The following is a 24,471-nucleotide window of genomic DNA, read 5'->3' on the forward strand; positions in this document are numbered from 1 at the left end:
AGACAACCCCAAGCTTCTCAGGATTTTTTGTGGGCTGCTTCCCTGTTCTGCCTGTGCAGTGCAGGCCTTGTCACAATGTCTGAATGCTTAGGCCAGAGACGTGGGGGTTTGGTGAGAAAGGATGAGCTGAGTAGCCACACTCAAGTGCAGAGCCACCAGTATTGTGGGACAGAGCCAGGCATGGGAAAAGAAGTGGGCACGGATGGGGGCCAGCTTTCCCGATGTGCCTTAATCTGGCACAGAACTCCTAAGGAGTGTGATAATTTCAAATTTGATCCAGGCCTTCCAGGTGGTTATGAAGAAGGCGTGTTTTTCAAGACAGGATAATACAATATACTTCATTTAATAGCTTGTTAGTGTGATTTGTAACTAAATATGTAGACATGATATATGGGTCTTCATTCATACTCTTGCCGCAGGCCCTGAAAGTGTTAGCTAACAGGCAAGACCTGCCTGGAACTGAGATTCTAAAACACAACCCCCACCCCCAACTCCGTTTCATCATATAGTAACCTAACATATTAGTTGGTTCATTGCTTATAGTCAGGCAAACAACAAAGACTCCGAATTGAGCTCTTGGTAATTTTTGAAACCTGCCTGGTAATACTGTTTCCTCATTCTGATGGCATTCCCAGACCATATTGCGAATGAGTTGATGTGTATTTTCAAACTTGTTGAGAAGGGCCTGGTGGTCTATATAGCAGGCATTAAATGTCACCAGGCCGACCTCATGACTTATCTTTTGAGGTCAAACAGACCCATTGACCAAAAGATTTGAGGGCAGTGAAAACATCTTGTATACTATCTTTAACAATAGATTTAACTCCTAAAGGAAAGCCACCTAAACATGACTGTTTAATCTTCACTAGCAATTTGAACTTTTTTTTTTTTTTTTGAGACGGTATCTCACCTTGTTGCCCAGGCTGGAGTGTAGTGGCGTGACCTTGGCTCACTGCAACCTCTACCTCACGGGTCCAAGTGATTCTCCTGCCTCAGCTTCCTGAGCAGCTGGGATTACAGGTGCCTGCCACCGCACCCGGCTAATTTTTTTGTATTTTTAGTAGAGACAGGGTTTCACCATGTTGGCCAGGCTGGTCTCGAATTCCTGACCTCTAGTGATCCACCCGCCTTGGCCTCTCAAAATGCTAGGATTACAGGTGTGAGCCACCGCACCCGGCCTGCGCCCAGATAATTTTTGTTGTTTTTTTTTTTTTTTTGAGAGTCTCGCTCTGTCCCCTAGGCTGCAGTGTAGTGGCACGATGGGTTCACGCCATTCTCCTGCCTCAGCCTCCTGAGTAGCTGGGACTACAGGCGCCCGCCACCACGCCCGGCTAATTTTTTTGTATTTTTAGTAGAGACGGAGTTTCGCCATGTTAGCCAGGATGGTCTTGATCTCCTGACCTTGTGATCTGCACGCCTCGGCCTCCCAAAGTACTGGGATTACAGGCATGAGCCACTGCGCCCAGCCAACAATTTGAACTTTTATCTGTCAAATCTATATGCATCCTTAGCAAGCTTTGTAAACTGCCTGGTAACTGATAGATCTTGGTTCACTTAGCTTCCCAAATTACGCTGTTATCATCTTGTCTCTCTGTTCTTTAAATATCTGGTTGGGAGGGTGTGGAGAGAGAGGGAGGAAGAAAGACACCTCTGTAAGTTTGAAATTATTTGCATCCCCCCCACCGCCCACAACCAACCTTTTTAAAATATAGAGACACAGAGTCTATACCACGCCTGGCCTAAAATAATTTTTTTTTAGAGACGGGATCTAACAATGTTCCCCCAGCTTGGCTATCTTAAACTTCTGAAGGGTAGCTAGTTCTAAGAACTGCTTTTTTCTGGCTAGGCACAGTGGCTCACGCCTATAATCCCAACACTTTGGGAGACCGAGGCAGGCAGATCACCTAAGGTCAGGAGTTTGAGACCAGCCTGGGCAATATAGTGAAATCCTGTCTCTACTAAAAATACAAAAATTAGCTGGTCGTGGTGGCATGCATCTGTAATCCCAGCTACTGGGGAGGCTGAGGCACGAGAATTACTTGAACCCAGGAGGTGGAGGTTGCAGCAAGCTGAGATCATGCACTGCACTCCAGCCTGGGTGACAGAGAGGGAGACTGGAAAAAAAAAAATGTTTAAAACAAAAAACTGTTTTTTTTGTATGTGTGTTTATGTTTGAACCATTTGTGAAAGTGGTCCCAGCATGGTGCCACATGTGTCATTTCCAAATATTTCAGTCTGTATTTTTTTCTCTTCCTCTGTTTTTTCTGTCACCCAGGCTGGAGTGCAGTGGTACGATCTGGCTCACTGCAGCCTTGACCTCCTGTGCTAAAACAATTCTCTTGCCTCAGCCTCCTGTGAAGCTGGGACCACGGGTGCGTGCCACTGCACCCAGCTAACTTGTAGAGATCGGGGTCTCACTTTGTTGTCCAGGCTGGTCTTTGACTCCTGGACTCAGGTGATCATGCCACTTTGGCCTCCCAGAGTGCTGAGATTATAAAAGTGAGCCACCACACTCAGCCGTAAATGTGTTGTTGTTGTTGTTGTTGTTGTTGTTGTTGAGACAGAGTTTTGCTCTTGTTGCTGAGACTGGAGTGCAATGGCGCAATCTCGGCTAACTGCAACCTCCCCCTCCTAGGTTGAAGCGATTCTCCTGCCTCAGCCTCCCAGGTAGTTGGGATTACAGGTGCCCGCCACCACGTCCAGCTGATTTTTGTATTTTTAATAGAGACAGGGTTTCACTGTGTTGGTCAGGCTGGTCTTGAACTCCTGACTTCAGGCGATCCACCCGCCTCGGCCTCCCAAAATGCTAGGATCACAGGCATGAGCCACTGTGCCTGGACCTGTAAATGGTATTTCAAAGTAAAATATATGTCATTGCATTTATCAAGATAATTTGATTGAGCTTTGTAGGTCCTAGCCATCCTTCTGCCTATCATTGGGCTTTTTGCAAATGCTGTTCCTGTTTCCACAACCTGGAGCTTTGTCCCATCCCCTTTATTGTTTCTCTTGCTGTTATTTATTATTGTCATCCATCATCATTAAACCATTCCTCTGCCAAGAAACATTTAATTTTTGTTTTTGTTTACTATTACAAAAACGTTTTATAGAATATTGTTAGACTTACATTCTTGCCCCTCATTGTGGAAGTATTCCTGTAGTATGAATACAGCCAGAGGTTTTTTAGTTTTGTTTTGGTTTTTTTGAGGAGTCTCACTCCTTCATCCAGGCTGGAGTGCAGTGATGCGATCTTGGCTCGCTGCAAACTTCACCTCCTGGGTTCAAGCGATTCTCCTGCCTCAGCCTCCCAAGTATCTGGGACTACAGGCGGCCGCCAGCATGCCTAGCTAATTTTTGTATATTTGTAGAGACGGAGGTTTCACCGTGTTGGCCAGGCTGGTCTCGAACTCCTGACCTCATGTGATCCGCCTGCCTCGGTCTCCAAAGTGTTGGGTTTACAGGTGTGACCCACCACGCCTGGCCCAGCGAGAGTTAAAGAGCCAGAATGGAAGCAGGTCTTTGGAAGCTTGGCTCTGTCTTCCTTCAGTGCAGAGAGTTTGTGTTGTCCATCCCCAGACTTTAGGGAAGCACACAGTGAGTGCTCAATAAGCATTTCTTGGATCAAATGGCCCCTGCTTCTTTTAATGGTCAGTAAACTTTAAATAATGAGATTTTTCTGCGATAGAGAAGAGCAACTGCCTTGTGATTGGAAGCCAGCATATGTTATTCCTAAGCAGTTCTGCCTTTTTTCCACAGAAGGTGGTCTTCTGCCCTGTTAAAGAAGCCTTGGAGGTGGACTGGAGCAGTGAGAAAGCAAAGGCTGCTCTGAAGCGCACGACCTCCGACTACTTTCTCCTTCAAGGTGAGGCCTCAAAGCACAACTTACCCAGGGAGGGCTTTTGGCTCTGATTTCTGCAAATATGGTTGCAAGGTCCAGATGGTTTTGTGATGTTTGCCTTGGGTGACATTCTTCATTGGCTAGTTCTCAGTGATCACTTGAGAAAGGGGTGATCACTTGAAGTGGGTGAGGTTTACCATTGAGCTCTGGGTTCTAATGACTTCTGCTTTTTTTACTTGTTGAAATGACCTCCCTGTCAAGTTGACCCTATGGTAATAGTGTTACAGGTCACAGATTGAGCAACCTCTTTTTTTTTTTTTTTCCTTTTTTGAGACAGAGTCTTGCTCTGTCACTCAGACTGGAGTGCAATGGGGTGCAATCTTGGCTCACTGCAACCGCCACCTCCTGGGTTGAAGCGATTCTGGTGTCTCAGTGTCCCCAGTAGCTGGGATGACAGGCATGCGCCGCTGTGCCCGGCTAATTTTTGTATTTTGAGTAGGGATGGGGTTTCACCATGATGCCCAGGCCCTGAAGTGCTGGGATTATAGGCATGAGCCACCATGCGAAGCTTGATCAACCAACTTCTCTTCACCCGCCCCCCCCTTTTTTTTTTGTTGAGACAGAGTCTTGCTCTGTCACCCAGGCTGGAATACAGTAGCGCGATCATGGTTCACTGTAGCCTCTACTTCCTGGGCTTAAGTGCTCCCCATGCCTCAGCCTTGTGAGTAGCTGGTACTACAAGCACACACCACTGTGCCCAGCTAGTTTTTGTATTTTTTTGTAGCAGCAAAGTTTCTCCATGTAGCCCAGGCTGGACTTGAACTCTTGGGCTCTAGTGAAATCCCCACCTTGGCCTTCCAAAGCTGGAGTTAAAGGCGTAAGCCACCAGCGCTTGTTCCCCTCTTCAGAATTCTTTCTCTGCCTCAAAACCAGCCTCACGCTCATGAAAGGTGGGGTTGTTTTTCCTCTTACTATTAATGAACTACTTATCAGTCCATCTTTGCTGGTGGTCAGGAGACTGTTAGTAGTATTGGTTGGCTTTTCAGTGTTCTTCCTGTACTTGGCACTTTTTTGTTTGTTTTTGAGACGGAGTCTCACTCTGTCCCCAGGCTGGAGTGCAGTGGTGTGATCTTGGCTCACTGCAACCTCTGCCTCCCGGATTCAAGCGATTCTTCTGCCTCAGCCTCCCGAGTAGCTGGGACTGTAGGTGCGTGCTAACACACCCAGCTAATTTTTATGTTTTTAGTAGAGACAGGGTTTCACCATGTTGGCCAGGTTGGTCTCGCTCTCTTGACCTCATGATCTGCCCACCTCGGCCCCCCAAAGTGCTGGGATTACAGGTGTGAGCCACTGTGCCTGGCAAACCTGGTACTTTTAATTTTTATTTTAATTTCTTTTTTTGGAGACGGAGTCTAGCTCTGTCACCCAGGCTGGAGTGCAGTGGCACGATCTTCGCACACTGCAACCTCTGCCTCCCAGGCTCAAGCAATTCTCCTGCCTCAGCCTCCCAAGTAGCTGAAATACAGGCGGGCGCCACCATACCCAGCTAATTTTTTTTTTGAGATGGAGTCTCGCTCTGTTGCCCAGGAGAGCAGTGGCGTGATCTTGGCTCACTGCAACCTCCACCTCCCAGGTTCAAGTGATTCTCCTGCCTCAGCGTCCTGAGTAGCTGGGATCACAGGCACCTGCCACCACACTTGGCTAATTTTTTGTATTTTTAGTATTTTTGTATTTTTTTGTATTTTCACCATCTTGGCCAGGCTGGTCTCGAACTCCTGACCTCAGGTGATCTGCCCACCTCAGTCTCCCAAAGTGTTGGGATTACAGGCGTGAGCCACTGCACCTGGCTGCGCCTAATTTTTGTATTTTAGTAGAGACAGGGTTTCACCATGTCGGCCAGGCTGGTCTTGAACTCCTGACCTCAGGTGATCTGCCCGCCTCAGCCTCTCGAAGTGCTGAGATTACAGGCGTCATAATTTTTTTTAAAGTATTTTTTTTTTATGTTATTTATGCACTTATTTTTTTTGAGACGGAGTCTTACTCTGTCGCCCAGGCTGGAGTGCAGTGGTGCAATCTTGGTTCACTGCAACCTCCACCTCCCGGTTCAAAGTTTCCCTGCCTCAGCTCCCGAGTAGCTGGGATTACAGGTGCCCGCCAGCACACCCAGCTAATTTTTGTATTTTTAGTAGAAACGGGGTTTCACCATGTTGGCCAGGCTGGTCTCAAACTCCCAGCCTCAGATGATCCACCTGCCTCGGCCTCCCAAAGTGCTGGAATTACAGGCGTGAGCCACCACGCTCAGCTGGATGAACTATTTGAAAGTCCCGAATATCCATTTGTATAGAAATAAATGGGTTGAGCAGGAATGAGTGTTGCATGTGAGTGGGCTGCACTTAGAAAATGCCTCCTCTTGATAGTGGGATCAGGTGTGGAAGAGGCATCAGCAGTAAGAGCAGAGTCTTCTCCAGTCCGGGGTTCCCTGTGGGAACAGTGCCTGGGCCCTTTGGGAGAAGCTTGTTGCTCACTGCCTCGCATATAGAAAGCCCTCAGGAAACAATGGGTGCTAATTCGCCAAGGTTTGGGTTTGATTTGAGCATCTCTAACTGCTGCTTATGAAAGGAGTCAACTGGGCCAGGCTACTAAAAATACAGAAATTAGCCAGATGAGGTGGTGTGTGCCTGTAATCCCAGCTACTCGGGAGGCTGAGGCAGAATCACTTAAACCTAGGAGGCAGAAGTTGCAGAATCCGAGATCATGCCAAAGCACTCCAGCCTGGGTGACAGAGCTGAACTCCATCTCCAAAAAAAACGGGGAAAAACAGAGTCAATCACAAATCATCTACTCCGGAGTTGAAAAGTGTACACGCCAAAAAAAAAAGAGAAAAGTAAAAAAGCACATATCTTCACGGATGACAGAGTTCTCTAGGACTTGCTCTGTGCCAGGCGTTTTCCTTGTATATCACCTTCATCTCACAAAGGCCCTCAGGCAAGTGCTATTAACACCACCAGCTACAGAGGGGAATCTGACGCTCAGGGAATTTAAAGTCAGTGGCTCAAGATCACCCATCTAAAACAAAATGGCAGTGCCCACTGGAAGCCAGGTCTGTTTTGATTCCAAAGGTCTTGTTCTTTTTCTTTTTCCCCAGAGACAGAGTCTTGCTCTATCACCCAGGCTGGAGTGCAGTGGGGCGATCTTGGCTCACTGCAACCTCTGCCTCCTGGGTTCAAGCGATTGTACAGGCACGCACCACCACACCCAGCTAATTTTTGTATTCTTAGTAGAGGCATAGTTCCACCATATTGGCCAGACTGGTCTCGAACTCTTGACCTCGTGAACCGCCTGCCTCGGCCTCCCAAAGTGCTGGGATTAGAGGCGTGAGCCACTGCGTCTGGCCCAAAGGTCTTGTTCAGAACAACCATGTGCCACTGCCTGCCACAGAAGTCATAAAGCTACTGTTTTTTCCTCAACCACCTGTCCACCGCTCCAGCCCCGTAACTTCTGATACTGATGTCCAGTAGCACCTGCACTGAACATTCACTTTGCTCCTAGATATCAGTTTTGTCCCCTCAGTTCAATGACCCCTGTGATGTTGAGATGAAGGAGAAAATACTCTGGAAACTGCAGAGGATTAAATCAGGATTTCCTCACTTCAGCACACTACTGACATTCTGTGCCGGATATCTCTGTCACTGGGGGCTGTCCTGTGCACTGTGGGATATTTAGTAACACCCCTATCCTCTACTCACTAGATGCCAGTGATATCTCCCCACCCAGCTCTAACATCAAAAAATGTTTCCAGACACCGCTGCCACATGTCCCCAGTTGAGAACCACTGGATTATGCTAAACTCAAAGGCCAGTTGACTTCTTTCTTTTTTCTTTTTTTTTTTTTGTGATGGAGTCTCTCTCTGTCGCCCAGGCTGGAGTGCAGTGGCGCAATCTCGGCTCACTGCAAGCTCAGCCTCCCGGGTTCACGCCATTCTCCTGCCTCAGCCTCCCGAGTAGCTGGGACTACAGGCGCCCGCCACTATGCCTGGCTAATTTTTTGTATTTTTAGTAGAGACGGGGTTTCACCACGTTAGCCAGGATGGTCTCCAACTCCTGACCTCCTGATCCACCCGCCTCGGCCTCCCAAAGTGCTGGGATTACAGACGTGAGCCACTGCGCCCAGCCTGTTTACCCTTAATTCCATCCCTCAGTGGGTATTATGGCAACAGTCTCATGAGTGCCTATGACCCTTTGCTGGATAGTATATCCTATCATGTTTACCACTCTCTCCCAGATGGCATTAATTATCTGTCTTTTTCAGTTTTGAGTTCCAGGGCTTTGGATATGGTAATCAAAACATTAAAACTATGTGCAGTAAATTTCTTTTTTTCTTTTCTTTTTTTTTTTTTGGTGTGGTGAAAAGCACATAACATAAAATTTACCCTTATAACTTAAGTGTATAGGTCAGTAATAATCATACAATGTTTTATTTTATTTTGTTTTTTTCTGAGATGGAGTTTCGCTCTTGTTGACCAGGCTGGAGTGCAATGGTGCGATCTCGGTTCACCACAACCTCCACCTCCCAGGTTTAAGCAGTTCTCCTGCCTCAGCCTCCTGAGTAGCTGGGATTACAGGCATATGTCACAACGCCCGGCAAATTTTTTGTGAGACAGAGTCTCGCTCTGTCGCCCAGCCTGGAGTGCAGTGGCATGATCTCAGCTCACTGCAAGCTCTGCCTCCCGGGTTCATGCCATTCTCCTGCCTCAGCCTCCCGAGTAGCTGGGACTACAGGTGCCCGCCACCATGCCCGGCTAATTTTTTTGTATTTTTAGTAGAGACGGGGTTTCACCATGTTAGCCAGGATGGTCTCGATCTCCTGACCTCGTGATCTGCCTGCCTCGGCCTCCCAAAGTCCTGGGATTACAGTGCTGGGATTACAGGCGTGAGCCACCGCGCCTGGCCAAATTTTTGTATTTTTAGTAGAGACGGGGTTTCACCATGTTTGCCAGGCTGGTCTCAAACTTCTGACCTCAGGTGATCCTCCTACCTCGGTCTCCCAAAGTGCTGAGATTACAGGCGTGAGGCACCGCGCCCGGCAGTGAGAACATTTACAATCACATATTGTGTAGCACCAGGAAGGATTTTTAAGATCAAAGTTAGCACATTAGAAGTGGAAATAATTTAAAAGCGGCCTTGATTTTTTTTTTTTTTTTTTTTTTTTTTTTTTTTGCCTACTGTAAAGTCAAGCCTCAGTAACATTCTGACTTCAGGATGCGGGGTGGCTTTGGGGGATATCCAAGTTGAGTGGTAAACTTTGTAGGCACTACTCTTGTTTCCATGTTCCTGGCACCTAAGTTGATATATTTTCTCACAGTCTTGTGACAATCTTTGAAGTATAGTTGTTATCCCATTTTCCTATAAGGAGACCAAGGTTGAGCATGGTTGTGATTGCTGAAAGTCATATCCGTGGTTTTATAGACAGTCAGAATTTAGACCATGAGGTTTGTTTTACCTGTGGACTTAGTTTTCAACATATTTAAGATACATCTGTAGGCTGGGCCGGTGGCTCATGTCTGCAATCCCAGCACATTGTGAGGCTGAGGTGGGCAGATCATTTGAGGTCAGGAGTTCCAGGGCAGCCTGGCCAAGATGGTGAAATCCCGTCTCTACTAAAAAACACAAAAATTAGCCAGGCATGGTGGCACACACCTGTAGTCCCAGCTACTTGGGAGGCTGAGGTGAGAGAATCTCTTGAACCTAGGAGGCGAGGTTTCAGTGAGCCAAGATCGTGCCACACTGCACTCCAGCCTGGGCGACAGAACGAGACTCTGTCTCAAAATAAAATAAAATATCTCTAAACTAATATATCTCATTAAATTTCAGATCTGGAGTTCTGTGAGTTAGGGAAACAAGATCACCACCATACTAGAAAAAACTCTGGTGCAGATAGTATTAGACACAAAGATTATCTGAATTCAGGCCCAGATAATTGTCTTCTTTTTCCCCAAGAAACATTTGAATTGTATTTCTGTTAGATAAGCATCATAGTAAAAAGTCTTCAAAGTTTTTGAAGGCATAAAAAGTTTTCTTTGTTAAACCCTTCCCATTTTTTTGTCTTCTAAATTTCTAGGAGAACTACTGTTAAGTTTTTTAGTATCTTGTTGAACAATGGTTAACAATTATAAACGTTTGTGTTTGTGTAATCAAACTGAAACACTGGTTGGGAACTTGCTTGTTTACACTTGATGGCGTAAATGATAGGGGAAGAGCATACATAAAAAAGTGGCCTCTTTTGCTTTCTTGGCAGCATAATGTTATATTCCTTTGGATGTATCATCATCTATAACCAGTCTCATCTTGAAAGGCACGCATATTTTCCATTTTTCCCAGTGCTTGGAATTTGTTTCCAAAATTGTTTCTAGGAACATGACTAATGTGACTGACAATGCCTTAGGAATTCCTAGTGGGGACAAGGTGCTTGGCTGGGATGCATACCTAAGAATACCTCACAAAGAAACCTGATTTTGTTTCACCATTGCCTAATGGCGCACGTAGTAGGTGCTCAATAAATAAATATTTTTTGCATGAGTGGTTTTTGCTTGTCTGGTCATTTGCCCTATTGCAGAGGGAAAGCAGTGTGCCCACTGGAGTCCCCACAGGGTCCTTTCGCCTGCATGCCTGCCCCCATGGCACCCATCAGGCTTTTGATTCCAATGTTGCCCTGGGCTCTCACTCGCAGATAGATGTTTTTTATTGCCCCATTCACAATTCAGCCACCTGCTGTCCGCATGCATGTGCTTGCCATGTTTAGATGTTGGGTGTTTTTCCAGTTTACTTAATAAGTTAGTGGCCAGACTGTACGCTTCCTGCTGCATTTTTCCACTGTCTTGAGAGTTGGCCTTGCCATCTGTGAGCAAAAGGTCTCATCTTTTTATTATTCTCCCATGGCATGTTGCAAAACAGTAAGCGTGAGCTGGTTTCCTGTGGCAAAAAATTGACTTTGATTTGTTCTTTTTGAGGTTACTGTGAGTTTATCATAACAGGAGTGCTAAAAATATCAAGTCTGGTATGGAAACAGCATTCACTTACCAGCATGAACAATAACATACAGGTTTAGCCTAGAGCAGGAAGAAATGGACTTCATCTCAAGATGAGAATACTTATCAGAGAATTCTTGGCAATCTTAACTTGCTCAGTCTCTGTTCTGATGAGTTATGGAAAAGTACTTAGACCATCTTTGAGCCACAGAATTGAAGCTGAAAATATTCTTAGACCAAACATTTTGTGAGCACCTGCTATGTACCAGATCTCATGGCTGGGACTCATCAGAGGAAGAGGAATAGAATAAGTCTTCTTGCCGATGTAAAAGACAAACAAATAATTCTACTCCTTGTGAGGACAGCAGTAACAGAGGGCTACAGAAACTATCATGTGTTGTTACTGGTTTTTGTTTTTTTTTTCCCGCCCAAAACAGGGTCTTGCTCTGCTTTCCAGGCCGGAGTGCGGTGGCACAATCATAACTCACTATAGCCTTGAACTCCTGGGCTCAAGTTATCCTCTCACCTCGACCTGCAAAGTAGCTGGGACTACAGGCGTGTGCCACCATGTCCAGCTATTTTAAAAAATTTGTAAAGATTGGGGCAGGGAGGTCTTGCTATGTTGCCCAGGCTGGCCTTGAACTCCTGGCCTTAAGAAATCCTCTCACCTCAGTTTCCCAAAGAGGGACTATAGGAAAGCACCACCCTGCGTGGCTCGTTGTTCTGTTTTTAAATACATTTGCATTATTCCATAATAATCAAAAGTAATTTATTATGGGAACTTAGGAAACTGAAGTTCTGACCATCTTTGGGGAGTTGTGAAGTCTTGACAGAGGAGGGGAGATCTGAGCTGTATTTCGCAGAACAGGTATTTGCCAGGTGGGAAAGAGGGAAGAATATTGCAGAGCAACACGTGCACAGGGCAAGCAGGATAGAGGCTGAGCCTCAGAGGGAACTGGAGCATGGAGAGAGCAGGCTAGTGGTTTCCCTATTGATAGAATATCAGAATCTGGCCAGGCGCGGTGGCTCACGCCTGTAATCCCAGCACTTTGAGAGACTGAGGCAGGCAGATCATGAGGTCAAGAGATCGAGACCATCCTGGCCAACATAGTGAAACCCCATCTCTACTAAAAATACAAAAATTAGCTGGGCATGGTGGTGTGCGCCTGTAGTCCCAGCTACTTGGGCGGGGGAGGCAGGAGAATTGCTTGAAAACCTGGAAGGCAGAGGTTGCAGTGAGCTGAGGTCGCGCCACTGCACTCCAGCCTGACGACAGGGCAAGACTCCATCTCCAAAAAAAAAAAAAAATCTATCTATCTATCCATCAATCAGAATCACTGAGGAAACCGTTGAAAAATGCGGAGTCCCTGCTTGTAGCTCACATTACTGAATCCAGATAACTAGGAGTGACTTGCATATCTGCATTTTTCTATAGCACCCAGGTTTCTCAAACCAGCCAAGCTAGGGGAAAGTACTATCATAGGAAAGGGAAGCCCATTTCCCTGGTCAAAGCCTTTGCTTACTAGTTTATGTTTTTATTTTATTTTATTTTATTTTTGAGACAGAGTCTAGCTTTGTTGCCCAGGCTGGAGTTGCAGGTGCAATCTCAGCTCATTGCAACCTCCGCCTTTTGGATTCGTGTGATTCTCCTGCCTCAGCCTCCAAGTAGCAGGGATCACAGGCACACGCCACCATGCCTGGCTAATTTTTGTATTTTTAGTAGAGACGGGGTTTCACCATGTTGGCCAGGCTGGTCTCGAACTCTTGACCTCAAGTGATCCATGCACCTCGGCCTCCCAAAGTGCTGAGTTTATAGGCATGAGCCATCGCGCCTAGCCTGCATTTTTCTTTTAAAATGTATTAAGTACTGTATTTCAAATTACATTTGTGCACTGAAGCAGGGAGGAAAAAGGAGCTAACCCAAGTAGCTGTTCAATATAGTATTTTGACTGCATACCCTCAAAGTAAAGAAAAATCTCACCGGGCGCGGTGGCTCATGCCTGTAATCCCAGCACTTTGGGAGGCTGAGGCGGGTGGCTCACAGGGTCAGGAGATCGAGACCATCCTGGCTGACACGGTGAAACCTCGTCTCTACTAAAAATACAAAAATTAGCCCGGCGTGGTGGCGGGCACCTGTAGTCCCATCTACTTGGGAGGCTGAGGCAGGAGAATGGTTTGAACCTGGGAGGCAGAGCTTTCAGTGAGCTGAGATCCCACCACTACACTCCAGCCTGGGCGACAGAACAAGGCTCTGTCTCCAAAAAAAAAAAAAAGAAAAGAAAAGAAAAATCTCTAGCCAGTCACGATGGCTCAATCCTAGGCTATAATCCTAGCACTTTGGGAGGCCGAGGCAGGTGGACTGACTGAGCTCAGAAGTTTGAGACCAGCCTGGGCAACATGGTGAAACCCTGTCTCTACTAAAATACAAAAAAAATTAGCTGGACATGGTGGCACACTCCTGTAATCCTAGCTACTTGGGAGACTGAGGCAGGAGAATTGCTTGAACCCTGGAGGCAGAGGTTGCAGTGAACCGAGGTCACTCCATTGCACTCCAGCCTGGGCGACAGAGCGTCTTAAAAAAAAAAAAAAGAAAAACTCTAAATAAATATTGAACTCTGCTTAGTAGGGATTTTGTTTTGAGATGAGGTCTTGCTCTGTACTGCAGGCTGGAGTGCAGTGGCATGATCATAACTTATTGCAGCTTCTCCCTCCCAGCTCAAGGAATCCTCACATCGCAGCCTCTCAAGTAGCTGGGATTATAGGCAAGTAGCAGGGATTACAGGCATGCAATACCACACCCAGCTGATTTTGGTATTATTTGTAGAGACGGAGTCTCACTGTGTTGCCCAGGGTAGTCTCTGTCTCCTGGGCCGAAGCGAGCCTCCTGCCCAAAGTGTTGGGATTACAGGTGTGAGCCACTTTGCCTGGCCTAGTAGGTTTGTTTTTCACAGTGATAGGGGTTAGCAATTCTGAAACTACTTACTGTTCTTCTAAGATTGAGCAGATAGGTAAGTATAGTGTTGATAATGAGAATCAAGCTTTCTTATTGTCAGAAAAGGGTGTTCCTATGAATGTGGACAGTGGGAAAGGCTAGAAGGAACCATGTGGTATTGGATTGGAATTGAAGTTATCTGGATGAACTCATGGTTTCTTATACATAGATGTAGTAATAGATGTATGTGTGTATGCGTATCCACTTTCACATGTGTTTATTTCCTAGAATTGTTTGTTGAGAGGGTTTATTCCCAGAGACATCCCAGAAGCACTGAATGCACTCATGCCAAGATGTTAATACCTTTCCTCACTAAAGAGAAACCAGGGTTCCTTGGAGAAATGGCTGTTTCCAGATCTGGGGTAGGAAAATTACAGGTGAGCTTGGAATATCCTGCTATGCCAGAAAGTAAGGAAGTGCTCTAAGAATGATAGGAGCATGTGAAAAGAACAAGAAGAATAATCAATTAATGTAAACAAGGAATTATGAAGATAACAAAGTCTATCTTTGACTATCACCATAGTAGTAACAATTGTTTCAATCAAGAATCAAGGTGCCGAAATCAATGGGAAACAGTTTGCAGTGAAACAGTGTAGATGTTTCCTTATCAGATGCTTTTATGCTATGCCTGGTGGCTCAGCCCTATAAATCCCAATATTTTGGGAGGCTGAGGCAAATTGATCACTTGCACCCAGGAGTTTTGAGACCAGCCTGGGCAACAAAACGAGACCCCATCTCTACAAAAAATATAAAAGTTAGCCAGATACAGTGATGCATGCATGTAGTCCTAGCTACTCAGGAGGATGAGATGGGAGGATCGGTTGAGCCCAGGAGGTCGAAGCTGCAGTGAGTTGTGATTGCAACACCGCACTCCAGCCTGGGAGCAAGACTTTGTCTCCTCTGAAAAAGAAGATGCTTTTAAATGAATTACATGGAGAGACATTGGAGAACCCTGGCAGGTTGTACCTCAGCTGAGTGATGAAATTAACAGTCTAGGCATGGACAGTTAGACCTCATGCCTCTTGGAACATGTAACCCTGGGTTGGATCTGAGAACAGAGGAAGGTTTCTTTTCTTTTGCTGTAAAGGACATTAGTGGAACAATTGGTAAAAAGAGGCCCCGGCGCAGTGGCTCATGCCTATAATCCCAGCACTTTGGGAAGCCGAGGCGGGTGGATCACCTGAGGTCAGGAGTTCGAGACCAGCCTGCCCAACATGGGGAAACCCCGTCTCTACTCAAAATACAAAATTAGCCAGGCGTGGTGGCACATGCCTGTAATCCCAGCTCCTCGGAAAGCTGAGGCAGGAGAATCGCTTGAACCCAGGAGGCGGAGGTTGTGGTGAGCTGAGATCGCGCCATTGCACTCCAGCTTGGGCAATAAGAGCGAAACTCTATCTCAAAATAATAATAATAAAATAAAAAACAAATAAAAAGGTCTGTAGGTTAGATAGCAGTACTGTTTCCATGTTATTTATTTTTACAGTTTTGATAATTGTCTCATGGTTATGTAAGAGAATGGTTTTTGTTTTTCTTCTTCTTTTTTTTTTTTTTGAGATGGAGTCTCGCTCTGTTGCCCAGGAGGCTGGAGTGCAGTGGCATCATCTCGGCTCACTGCAAGCTCCACCTCATAGGTTCACGCCATTCTCCTGCCTCCTCCTCCCAGGTAGCTGGGACTACAGGTGCCCACCACCACACCCGGCTAATTTTTGTATTTTTAGTAGAGATGGGGTTTCGCCATGTTAGCCAGGCTGGTCTCGAACTCCTAGCCTCAGGTGATCCTCCCACCTCAGCCTTCTGAAGTGCTGCGATTGTAAGTGTGAGCCACTGCACCTGGCCTCTTTTTTTAAATAATTTTTTTATTGTGCAGAATTTTTTTTTTTAAGACAGAGTCTTGCTCTAAGGCTGTAGTGCAGTGGTATGATCACAGCTTGCTGCAGCCTCAACCTCCTGGACTCAAGCGATCCTCCCACATCACCCTTCTGAGTAGGTGGGATTATTGTAGGCTAATTTTTTACTTTTATTGTAGAGAGGCCTCACTCCATGGCCTGGGCTGGTCTTGAATTCCTGGGCTCAAGTGATCCTCCCACTTCTGCCTCCCAAAGCATTGGGATTACAGACGTGAGCCACTGCACCCAGCCTGTTAGATAATTTAGAAAACTTTCTTTCCTCATTCTTCAATTTCCCCTCATTCACACTCCCAACTTTCCTGTTTTGTGATTTTTAAATGACTTTGTCTTTGGATGCCAGCTTGATTTGGTGATTAGTTCTCTTCAGAAGAAACTTCTTATTTTAGAACTTGTAACCTTTGCAAAGCAGGCCATAGGCAGCCATCGCTATTTGGATATGACGTTCCCCAGTGGGTTTTTAGTGTCCAGTAATGACAAAAACTGCTGAGAAGGAGACAGCCACAGAGAAATGGGTTCCGATAATGGGGCAGCGAGAAGGAGACAGCCACAGGGAAATGGGTTCCGATAATGGGGCAGCAGCTGAGTGCTTGTTGATTTGCTGCTGTCATGACCACAGATGTTTAAAAATAATTTGTAAGGAAAAAGAAAAAAGCGTAGTTGGGGTGTGTGTGTGTGTGTGTGTGCGCGTGTGTGTGCGCGCGCGCACGCACCACTGCCTTATCAGTAGAGAATGCAGACCACAGTCATTCAGAAAGGAAGAAGGCACCACCATGCAAACAGGAGAGGTGAGGGGAAGGGCAGAGGTGACCCACAAATGCGGCTCAATGTCTTACAGCAGAGAGCTCATGAGAGAACAGAACTGGTTAGTCACCGACTCTGCTTCTCAGTCTGCAAGAGAGGTTCAGCACCAAGTCTATACCACACAGTACTGGAAGGATTAGATGAAGGCCTGGCACACATTGTGAATTAATAGTTACTGGTTACAGGCGGGGTGCGGTGGCTCAGGCTTATAATCCCAGCCCTTTGGGAGGCCAAAGTGGGAGGATTGCTTGAGGCCAGTAGTCCAAGACCAACATGGGGCAACATAGCAACACCCTGTCTCTTTTTTTGTTTTTTTGAAACAGTCTTGTTCTGTCACCCAGGCTGGGGTGCAGTGGTGCAATCTTGGCTCACTACAACCTCTGCCTCCCAGGTTCAAGCAATTCTCCTGCCTCAGCCTCCCAAGTAGCTGGGATTACAGGTGCCCACCACCACGTCCGGCTAATTTTTGTATTTTTAGTGGAGATGGGCTTTCACCATGTTGGCCAGGCTGGTCTCAAACTCTTGACCTCAGGTGATCCACCCACCTTGGCCTCCCAAAGTGCTGGGATTACATGCATGAGCCACTGTGCCTGACCGGTTCACATACTTTACATGCATTGTGATCATATTAAATCTTCATGACAGCCTTACTAGATCAGGTCTTGTCCTGTTTTCACATGAGGAAATTGAAGCTTAGAAGGGCTAAGTCATTTGTCCAGGGTCATCACACTCAGTAAGTGTTAGAGTCTAAACTTGAGCCAGAGCTGTCACACTGTCATCCCCAGGGCCTTGTGTTTAAGCATCGCCCAACAAAGTGCTCAGTCAGACTTTAATTGTTAACATTACTAATAATACCATTATGATGATTATTTTTTCTAAACTTCACAGGCACCTCGTGACATTTTCTTATTACATTTCTGCAGATGGGAAACTGAGGCCCACCAAGATCAGATTACAATAATGGGCAACATTGTCAGCAACCTGCCTTGCTTTTTTTCTTAGCAGGCCCACATCTCCCGCACTCCCCCACCCCCTTGGCAGTAGCCTGTGTTTGAGCTGCTCACAGGCCCCAAGGCCCAGCTGCAATTCTTGTTTAAAGCCTCACATCTTTTCTCTGACTGTCAGACAACAGTCACGGGAATGTCCTGTGCCATCTTCCCTCAGCAAGAGGGGTTGGCAGAGAGCAGCAGATGCCTAGAGTCAAGGTCATGTGCTGCTCAAGTGCTGGGCTGGAGACAAGACCCTCTCTCCCTGCTGCTTGTGACCAGGCAGGGTGGCTCTGAATGTAGAGGGCTCTGTCAGAACAGTTCTGTGACCAGACGGTGTGGTTGGCAAAGCAATGCATTAGGGGGCCATGGAAGTTTATTCTTGTTGTCCACATTATTTCCCTGTGACTTTTAGATTTTTTTTTTGTTTTTATTTTTGTAAATTAGTTTTTTCATACTAGTTAGCATGTTTCACCTTAAAGATGAGAGTCAAGCTCTGGAATCACCTGACATTTTTAAGGAAAGGAATAGTATATTGGGCTGGGGCTAGTCTGAAATGGTGGTTTGTATTATTTTAAATTGATGGGCTCTGGGTTAGGGGAGCCAAATCCATTTTAAAGTGATTTTTGTAAAAATTGGCATGTCTTCTATTTCTTCTCTGTTCCAAAGGTGACACTATAACGTAGAGGTTAAGAATGTGGTGACTTTTAAATCCGTCGTGACCATAAGCCTCTCCTAAGCCTCAGTTTTCCTACCACTAAAATGGGGTTGGTAACAGTTGTACCTACCTCATTCTGTCTTTTTTGTTTTTTGTTTGTTTGTTTGTTTTTTAGATGGAGTCTTGCTCTTGTCGCCCAGGCTGGAGTGCAATGGTGTGATTTCGGCTTATTGCAACCTCCACCTCCTGGGTCCAAGCGATTCTCCTGCCTCAGCTTCCCGAGTAGCTGGGATGACAGGCACCCGCCACCATGCCCATTTAGTTTTTGTATTTTTAGTGGAGACGGGGTTTCACCGCGTTGGCCAGGCTGCTCTTGAACTCCTGACCTCAGGTGATCCACCCGCCTCAGCCTCCCAAAGTGCTGGGATTACAGGCGTGAGCCACCACTGCCGGCCTCGTTCTGTCATATTTTTTTACGTAGGAGAGCTCAGTCTGCATGTAGGATATGACATGGTTGTGGGGTTTTTTGATTGTTTTTTTGTTTTTGTTTTGTTTTGTTTTGTTTTGTTTTTGAGACAGTCTCACTCTGTCACCCAGGCTGGAGTGCAGTGGCGTGATAGCTCACTGCAACCTCTGCCTCCCAAGTTCAAGCGATTCTCCTGCCTCAGCCCCCAAGTAGCTGGAATTATAGGTGCCCACCACCACGCCCAGCTAATTTTTGTAGTTTTAGTAGAGATGAGGTTTCACCATGTTGGCCAGGCTGCTCTCAAACTCCTGACCTCGGGTGATCCACCTGCCTCAGCCTTCCAAGTACTGGGATTACAGGCGTGAACCACCACGCCCGGCCATTATATGCTTTTTAAAAAAACCTAAATGTTGCAAAAAACATGTGTCTAAAATCTCTGTTTAAACATAATTTTTTAATAGCCACATAATATTCCATTCTGTCAATATGTCTTTTTTTTTGTGGTACAGACTGAGCATCTAAATCCAAGAACCCAAAATCTGTAATTTTTTTTATTTTTCATTTTTATTTGTTTACTTATTTTTGAGACAGAGTCTTGCTCTGTCACCCAGGTTGGAGTGCGGTGGTGTGTTGGCTCACTGCGACCTCCACCTCCCAGGTTCAAGTGATTCTTCTGCCTCAGCTTCCCAAATAAATGGGATTACAGGCACCCGCCACCGTGCCTGGCTAATTTTTTGTATTTTTAGTGGAGACGAGGTTTCACCGTGTTGGCCAGGCTGATCCTGAACTCCTGACCTCAAGTAATCCTCCCACCTCTGTCTACCAAAGTGCTGGGATTACAGGCTGAGCTACTGTGCCCAGCCTATTTTTGTTTTTTTGAGACAGAGTCTCACTCTGTCTCCCAGGCTAGAGTACAGTAGCCCCATCTCTGCTCGCTGCAAACCTCCACCTCCTGGGTTCAAGTGATTCTCCTGCCTTAGCCTCCCGAGTAGCTGGGATTACAGACGTGTGCCACCACACCCAGCTAATTTTTGTATTTTTAGTAGAGACAGGGATTCACTATGTTGGCCAGCCTGATCTTGAACTCCTGACCTCAAGTGATCCACCCGTCTCAGCCTCCCAAAGTGCTGAGATTATAGGCATGAGCCACCGCACCACGCCCCCAAAATCTGAAATGTTTTGAGTGCCGACATAACACTCAAAAAAATGCTTTTTGGCCCCGGGCGTGGTGGCTCATGCCTGTAATCCCAGCACTTTGGGAGGCCTAGGTGGGTGGATCACCTGAGGTCAGGAGTTCGAGACCAGCCTAGCTAACATGGTGAAACCCCGTCTCTACTAAAAATACAAAAATTGACCAGGTGTAGTGGGTGGGTGTCTGTAGTCCCAGCTACTAGGGAGGCTGAAGCAGGAGAATCGCTTGAACCCAGGAGGCAGAGCTTGCGGTGAGTCGAGATCCCGCCTCTGTATTCCAGCCTGGGCAACAGAGTGAGACTCTGTCTCAAAAAAAAAAAATAATAATAATAATAATAAAAGCTCATTGGAGCATTTTGGACTTAGGATTCTTAGATTTGGGGTGCTCTATCGGTAAGCACAATGCAAATATTTCAAAATCTGAAAATACCCAAAATTCAAACACTTCTGCTCCCTGTCATCCTGTGTAAACAACACTGCAGTGAACATTTATAGGTAATTCATTCAGCGGGTAAGGGTCAGGACCTTTTATAGGGATCCTTAATACCACATTTTTACATGGTTCATTGAGCATTCGTGCTCCCCTCTGCTGTGGGTGAGGGTGCAGGTCCCTCAGCCTTCTTGCTTGGGTTGAGTCATCCTGGTCTTTAATTTGGTAGGCAAAAAATGGCATCTTGTTTTTGAGCTCGTTTCTGAGAAAGTGCACGCTCCTTTTCCCCGTCAACAACTTTCATCTGGTGCCTCGGAATCTCTTCAGTAGAGAGTGAGATGCAAATAGCGAGGCACAGCTTCTTTCCCTCTTCTGAGCTGATGCCTGGTGAGGTCATAGACTGGTTTCATTGCAAAGACGAAAGCGTGGGCAGGACTTGGAGCACAAAAAAGGGCATTTCAGAGTAGTCTTCAGGGACGGCCACTCCGGAGGTGAAGTTTTCTAGAGAAAGAGATGAAAGTACTGTGTGGCTGTGGTGACAGACAGAGGCTTATGAGCCTGCCCTCTAGAGATTGTGAGCTCCGCGTGTGAGGGCAAGGCCTGGGGCTGTCTGGGTCGCTTCTGGGTCCCCAGCACAGCTAGCATAGGGTAGGGGTGGAGGGCGGGTGCTCAGGAAGTGATTTTTGAAGAGTGGATGACTGAATACATGCACACACGTACTTTTAAGTTTCTGGGTTAAAGAGGAAAACAGAATGAGGTAAACAAAGGAAAGTAATGTGGAGGTGAACTGAGCAGATGGCAAGATGCCGTGAATGGTTAGAGGCCAGGAGAGCCAGAATCAGAGTGGCTTCCATGAAGTGTCCCTGCCTCCTCCCCCAACCCAGCTATGTCCCTCCTCTGAGCTTCACACCTATGGACTGTTCTGCACCCTAGCCCTCAGATGCAACGGTGAAAGTGGGACTCCTATTGTGTTTCCCTGTTGAGGACGGACATGGTGCCCTGTGTATCTGCTGCTGCTTTTTTCTGTTTTTCTTGCTGAGTATTCCATATGTAGCATGTTTGTAACACTTGATAAGAAACAGAACCATCCCAGATAGCTTGAACACTTTTCAATTCAGTCAGTAACAGACCAGGTCTGCTTTGGATTTCCAGGAGCTTGTGTCACTTTATTTTTTTTTCTGAGCCAGGGTCTCGCTTTGTCACCCAGCTGGAGTGCAGTGGTGCAGTCTCAGCTCACCACAGCCTCCTGGGTTCAAGCAATTCTTGTACCTCAGCCTCCCAAGTAGCTGGGACTACAGGTGCCTGCCACAACACCCAGCTCATTTTTGTGTTTTTAGCAGAGACGGGTTTCACCATGTTGGCCAGGCTGGTCTCAAACTCCTGACCTCAGTTGATCTGCTTGCCTTGGCCTCTCAAAGTGCTGGGATTACAGGTGTGAGCCACTGCACCCAGCCTCTGGATTGCCCGGCCTGTGTCACTTTGTCATGAGCCCTTCTCCCCTAGTTATCGTTTATTCTTCAAACAGGCTTCCTGTGTGACATATTTTTTGAGTGCCTGCTACGGGGCAAGCCCTGTGCCAGGTGTTAAGTATATAGTAGTGACATGGCCTCTGCCCCACAGAGCATAAAAATCTGATGGAGGAGACAAGTCAATCCTTGTACTAGTTCATTTCCACAGGTGAATATAAAACCACAAACTGGGCAGGGCGTGGTGGCTCACGCCTGTAATCCCAGCACTTTCAGAGGCCGAGGCAGGTGGACAACTTGAGCTCAGGAGTTTGAGACCAGCCTGGGCAACATGATGAGACCCCGTCTCTACAAAAAATAAAAAACAAACCACCAGGCTTTGTGGTGCATGCCTGTAGTCCCAGCTATTTGGGAGGCTGAGGCAGGAGGATCACTTGAGTTCAGGAGGTCCAGGCTGCAATTAGCTGAGATTGTGCTGCTCACTCCAGCCTGGGTGACAGACTGAGGCCGTGTCTCAAAAAAAAAAGGAAAAAATAATCACAAACTGTGAGTAAGGTATCTAAGGGAAAAAACTGTGCTGGGAGTGAATGTCAGGAGACAGGGAGATCTGAGGCAGTATCGTGTCCAGAGCCCACAGCTGAATTAATAGTAATGCAGTTAAATGAGCTACTGTGTGACACAGGTCACCACAGCAAGTGTATCGGCTTTTCTAGGGCGAGTGTGAGCTGGATTTCTGGACTTTGCTTAAGAGCAGTGACAGACCTGGAAGATATTGCCCCAGGCACTCTTGGGTGCTTTACATGTATTGGTTCATTTAATCTTTAAACCCCACAAGTGCCCTTGGGTTTCCCATTTTGCAGAGGAGGCTCAGGGTCCTTGTCACTTGCCCAAGGTCACAGTAAGTGGAAGAATAGGGAGTCTAGAGCTGTGCTCTTCGCTGCTGCCCTCCAGTTGGAAAGCTGTCCAGGCCAGGGACAGGCTTTGCAGAGAGAAGGTACAGAGGACGGGACAGGCAAATATTCAGGGACTATGAGGACTGAGGTGGTTCTGCCAACTGTAGAGGGCCTGGTCACTTGACAAGGCACCTCCTTGCATCCCCCTGAGGCTCTCTCAAAGCTCCTTTTCGAGTTAGGACATTTTATCTCCTGTGTAGTTTTTGTTGACTGCCCTCTGAAATGCTGTGAGAGGGTAGACCATCCATTCTGCCCTTGCCTGCCCAGCCCAGCACCTGGCACAGTCATTGTTCAGTGTATATTTATTGAATGAACAATTGACTGAATGTCAGGCCCAGGGCTTTGCCTTAGGAAATAGGCTGTTGGATAAGAGGTAGTACTACCATACTTTGCTTTTTTTCTGGAAATTTATGTCACCTGGGAGTGGAGCAGATTACCAGGCTGTTTCCAGAGACAGCGACTCTCCATAAAGTGAGCCAACCTTGGGGCTGGGTGCAGTGGCTCACGCCTGTAATCCCAGCACTTTGGGAGGCTGAGGCAGGCGGATCATGAGGTCAGAAATTTGAGACCAACCTGACCAACATGGTGAAACCCCATCTCTACTAAAAAAAAAATATATATATATATATATAAATGAGCCGGGCGTGGTGGTGCCTGCTTGTAATCCCAGCTACTCAGAGAGGCTGAGGCAGTAGAATCGCTTGCACCTGGGAGGCGGAGGTTGCAGTGAGCAAAGATCGCGCCACTGCACTCTAGCCTGGGTGACAGAGCGAGACTCTGTCTTAAAACAAACAAACAAAAAAAACAAAAGTGAGCCAACCCTGGGGAGGAGTCTACATTCAGCTGCAGGGAGCCAGGGAATTGGGGCCGAGGTGTCTGGCACAGAAAAGCTTTGGGCCTCTCTCAGGTAAATGAAGTTTTGATATACATTCAACTCCCCTGCCCCCCACAATTGAACTGTTTTTGGGGGCCAGCAATTGGGGCTAATTTGTGACAGTGACTTTCTTTTCTTCCTATTAAAGTACTGGTTTATTCAGTGGCCTTGGTGATTAGATTTAGGCATAATAGTTAAATGTAATAGAAGAGAGGATTGTGTAACAAACAGTGATTAATAATGTTGCTGTCCAGATTCCCATTGTAGCGCTAACCTGATGTTATGAACTAAGATTAAATTTGAATTTGAGTGCTTACATTATTTTGTAAAGGTGGTAGTATATCCACATATCCACAGTTTTTTCTTTAAATATGTGAAACCGTGCTTGGTTTCTCTTTTCCAAAGTTTGCCTTTTCTATTACATGGGCAAGTCCTGAACCTAAGCCGAGACACTAGCCCATCATTTCCGGCAATGAATGTCATCCCCGCAGACTTCAGCATCCTGAGTTAATTAAAAGGTTCAGATGAAGTTAATCAAGTTTGGAACTCTAATTTTGTGCAATGTTTTGATACGATTTGATGAGTCATCTTTTGGTAGAGCACCTCTCTATCCCTGACAGTGTTTGATCTTAACGGAACAGTTTTATAATGTGTAAACTGGTGGGAGGTGCTCTTCAGAAATGCAGAGTCGACAGTGGTATGTGTGCGTGTTTGGCTCTTCGGGCGGGGCAGAAAGCAGAACAAAGAGGAGAATTTAATAAGCGAGAACTTGTCAGGGGCTAGGGTCAGTTCTGAGGCTGCTGCCTGTCAAGAACATGGGTTTCTTCCTGCCCCCCTCCACTGCTGCTAACTGGAGTCTGACCTTCAAGAAAGAGTGAAAAACGACAG

General features: G+C 46.5%; 1 protein-coding gene across 2 annotated transcripts in view; it reads left to right on the plus strand.

Annotated features, from left to right (window-relative positions):
• The window catches only part of SAE1 (SUMO1 activating enzyme subunit 1), an 80,812-nt gene that overhangs the window by 35,494 nt on the left and 20,847 nt on the right, over positions 1 to 24,471 (plus strand). For both annotated transcript variants that reach the window (XM_054461919.2, XM_063657231.1), the window contains one exon: positions 3,754 to 3,859. In XM_054461919.2, coding sequence (XP_054317894.2) covers positions 3,754 to 3,859 — 106 coding nt within the window. The remainder of the gene's footprint in view (positions 1 to 3,753; positions 3,860 to 24,471) is intronic.

Source organism: Pongo pygmaeus, chromosome 20 (assembly GCF_028885625.2).
Source record: "Pongo pygmaeus isolate AG05252 chromosome 20, NHGRI_mPonPyg2-v2.0_pri, whole genome shotgun sequence".
NCBI lineage: Eukaryota > Metazoa > Chordata > Mammalia > Primates > Hominidae > Pongo > Pongo pygmaeus.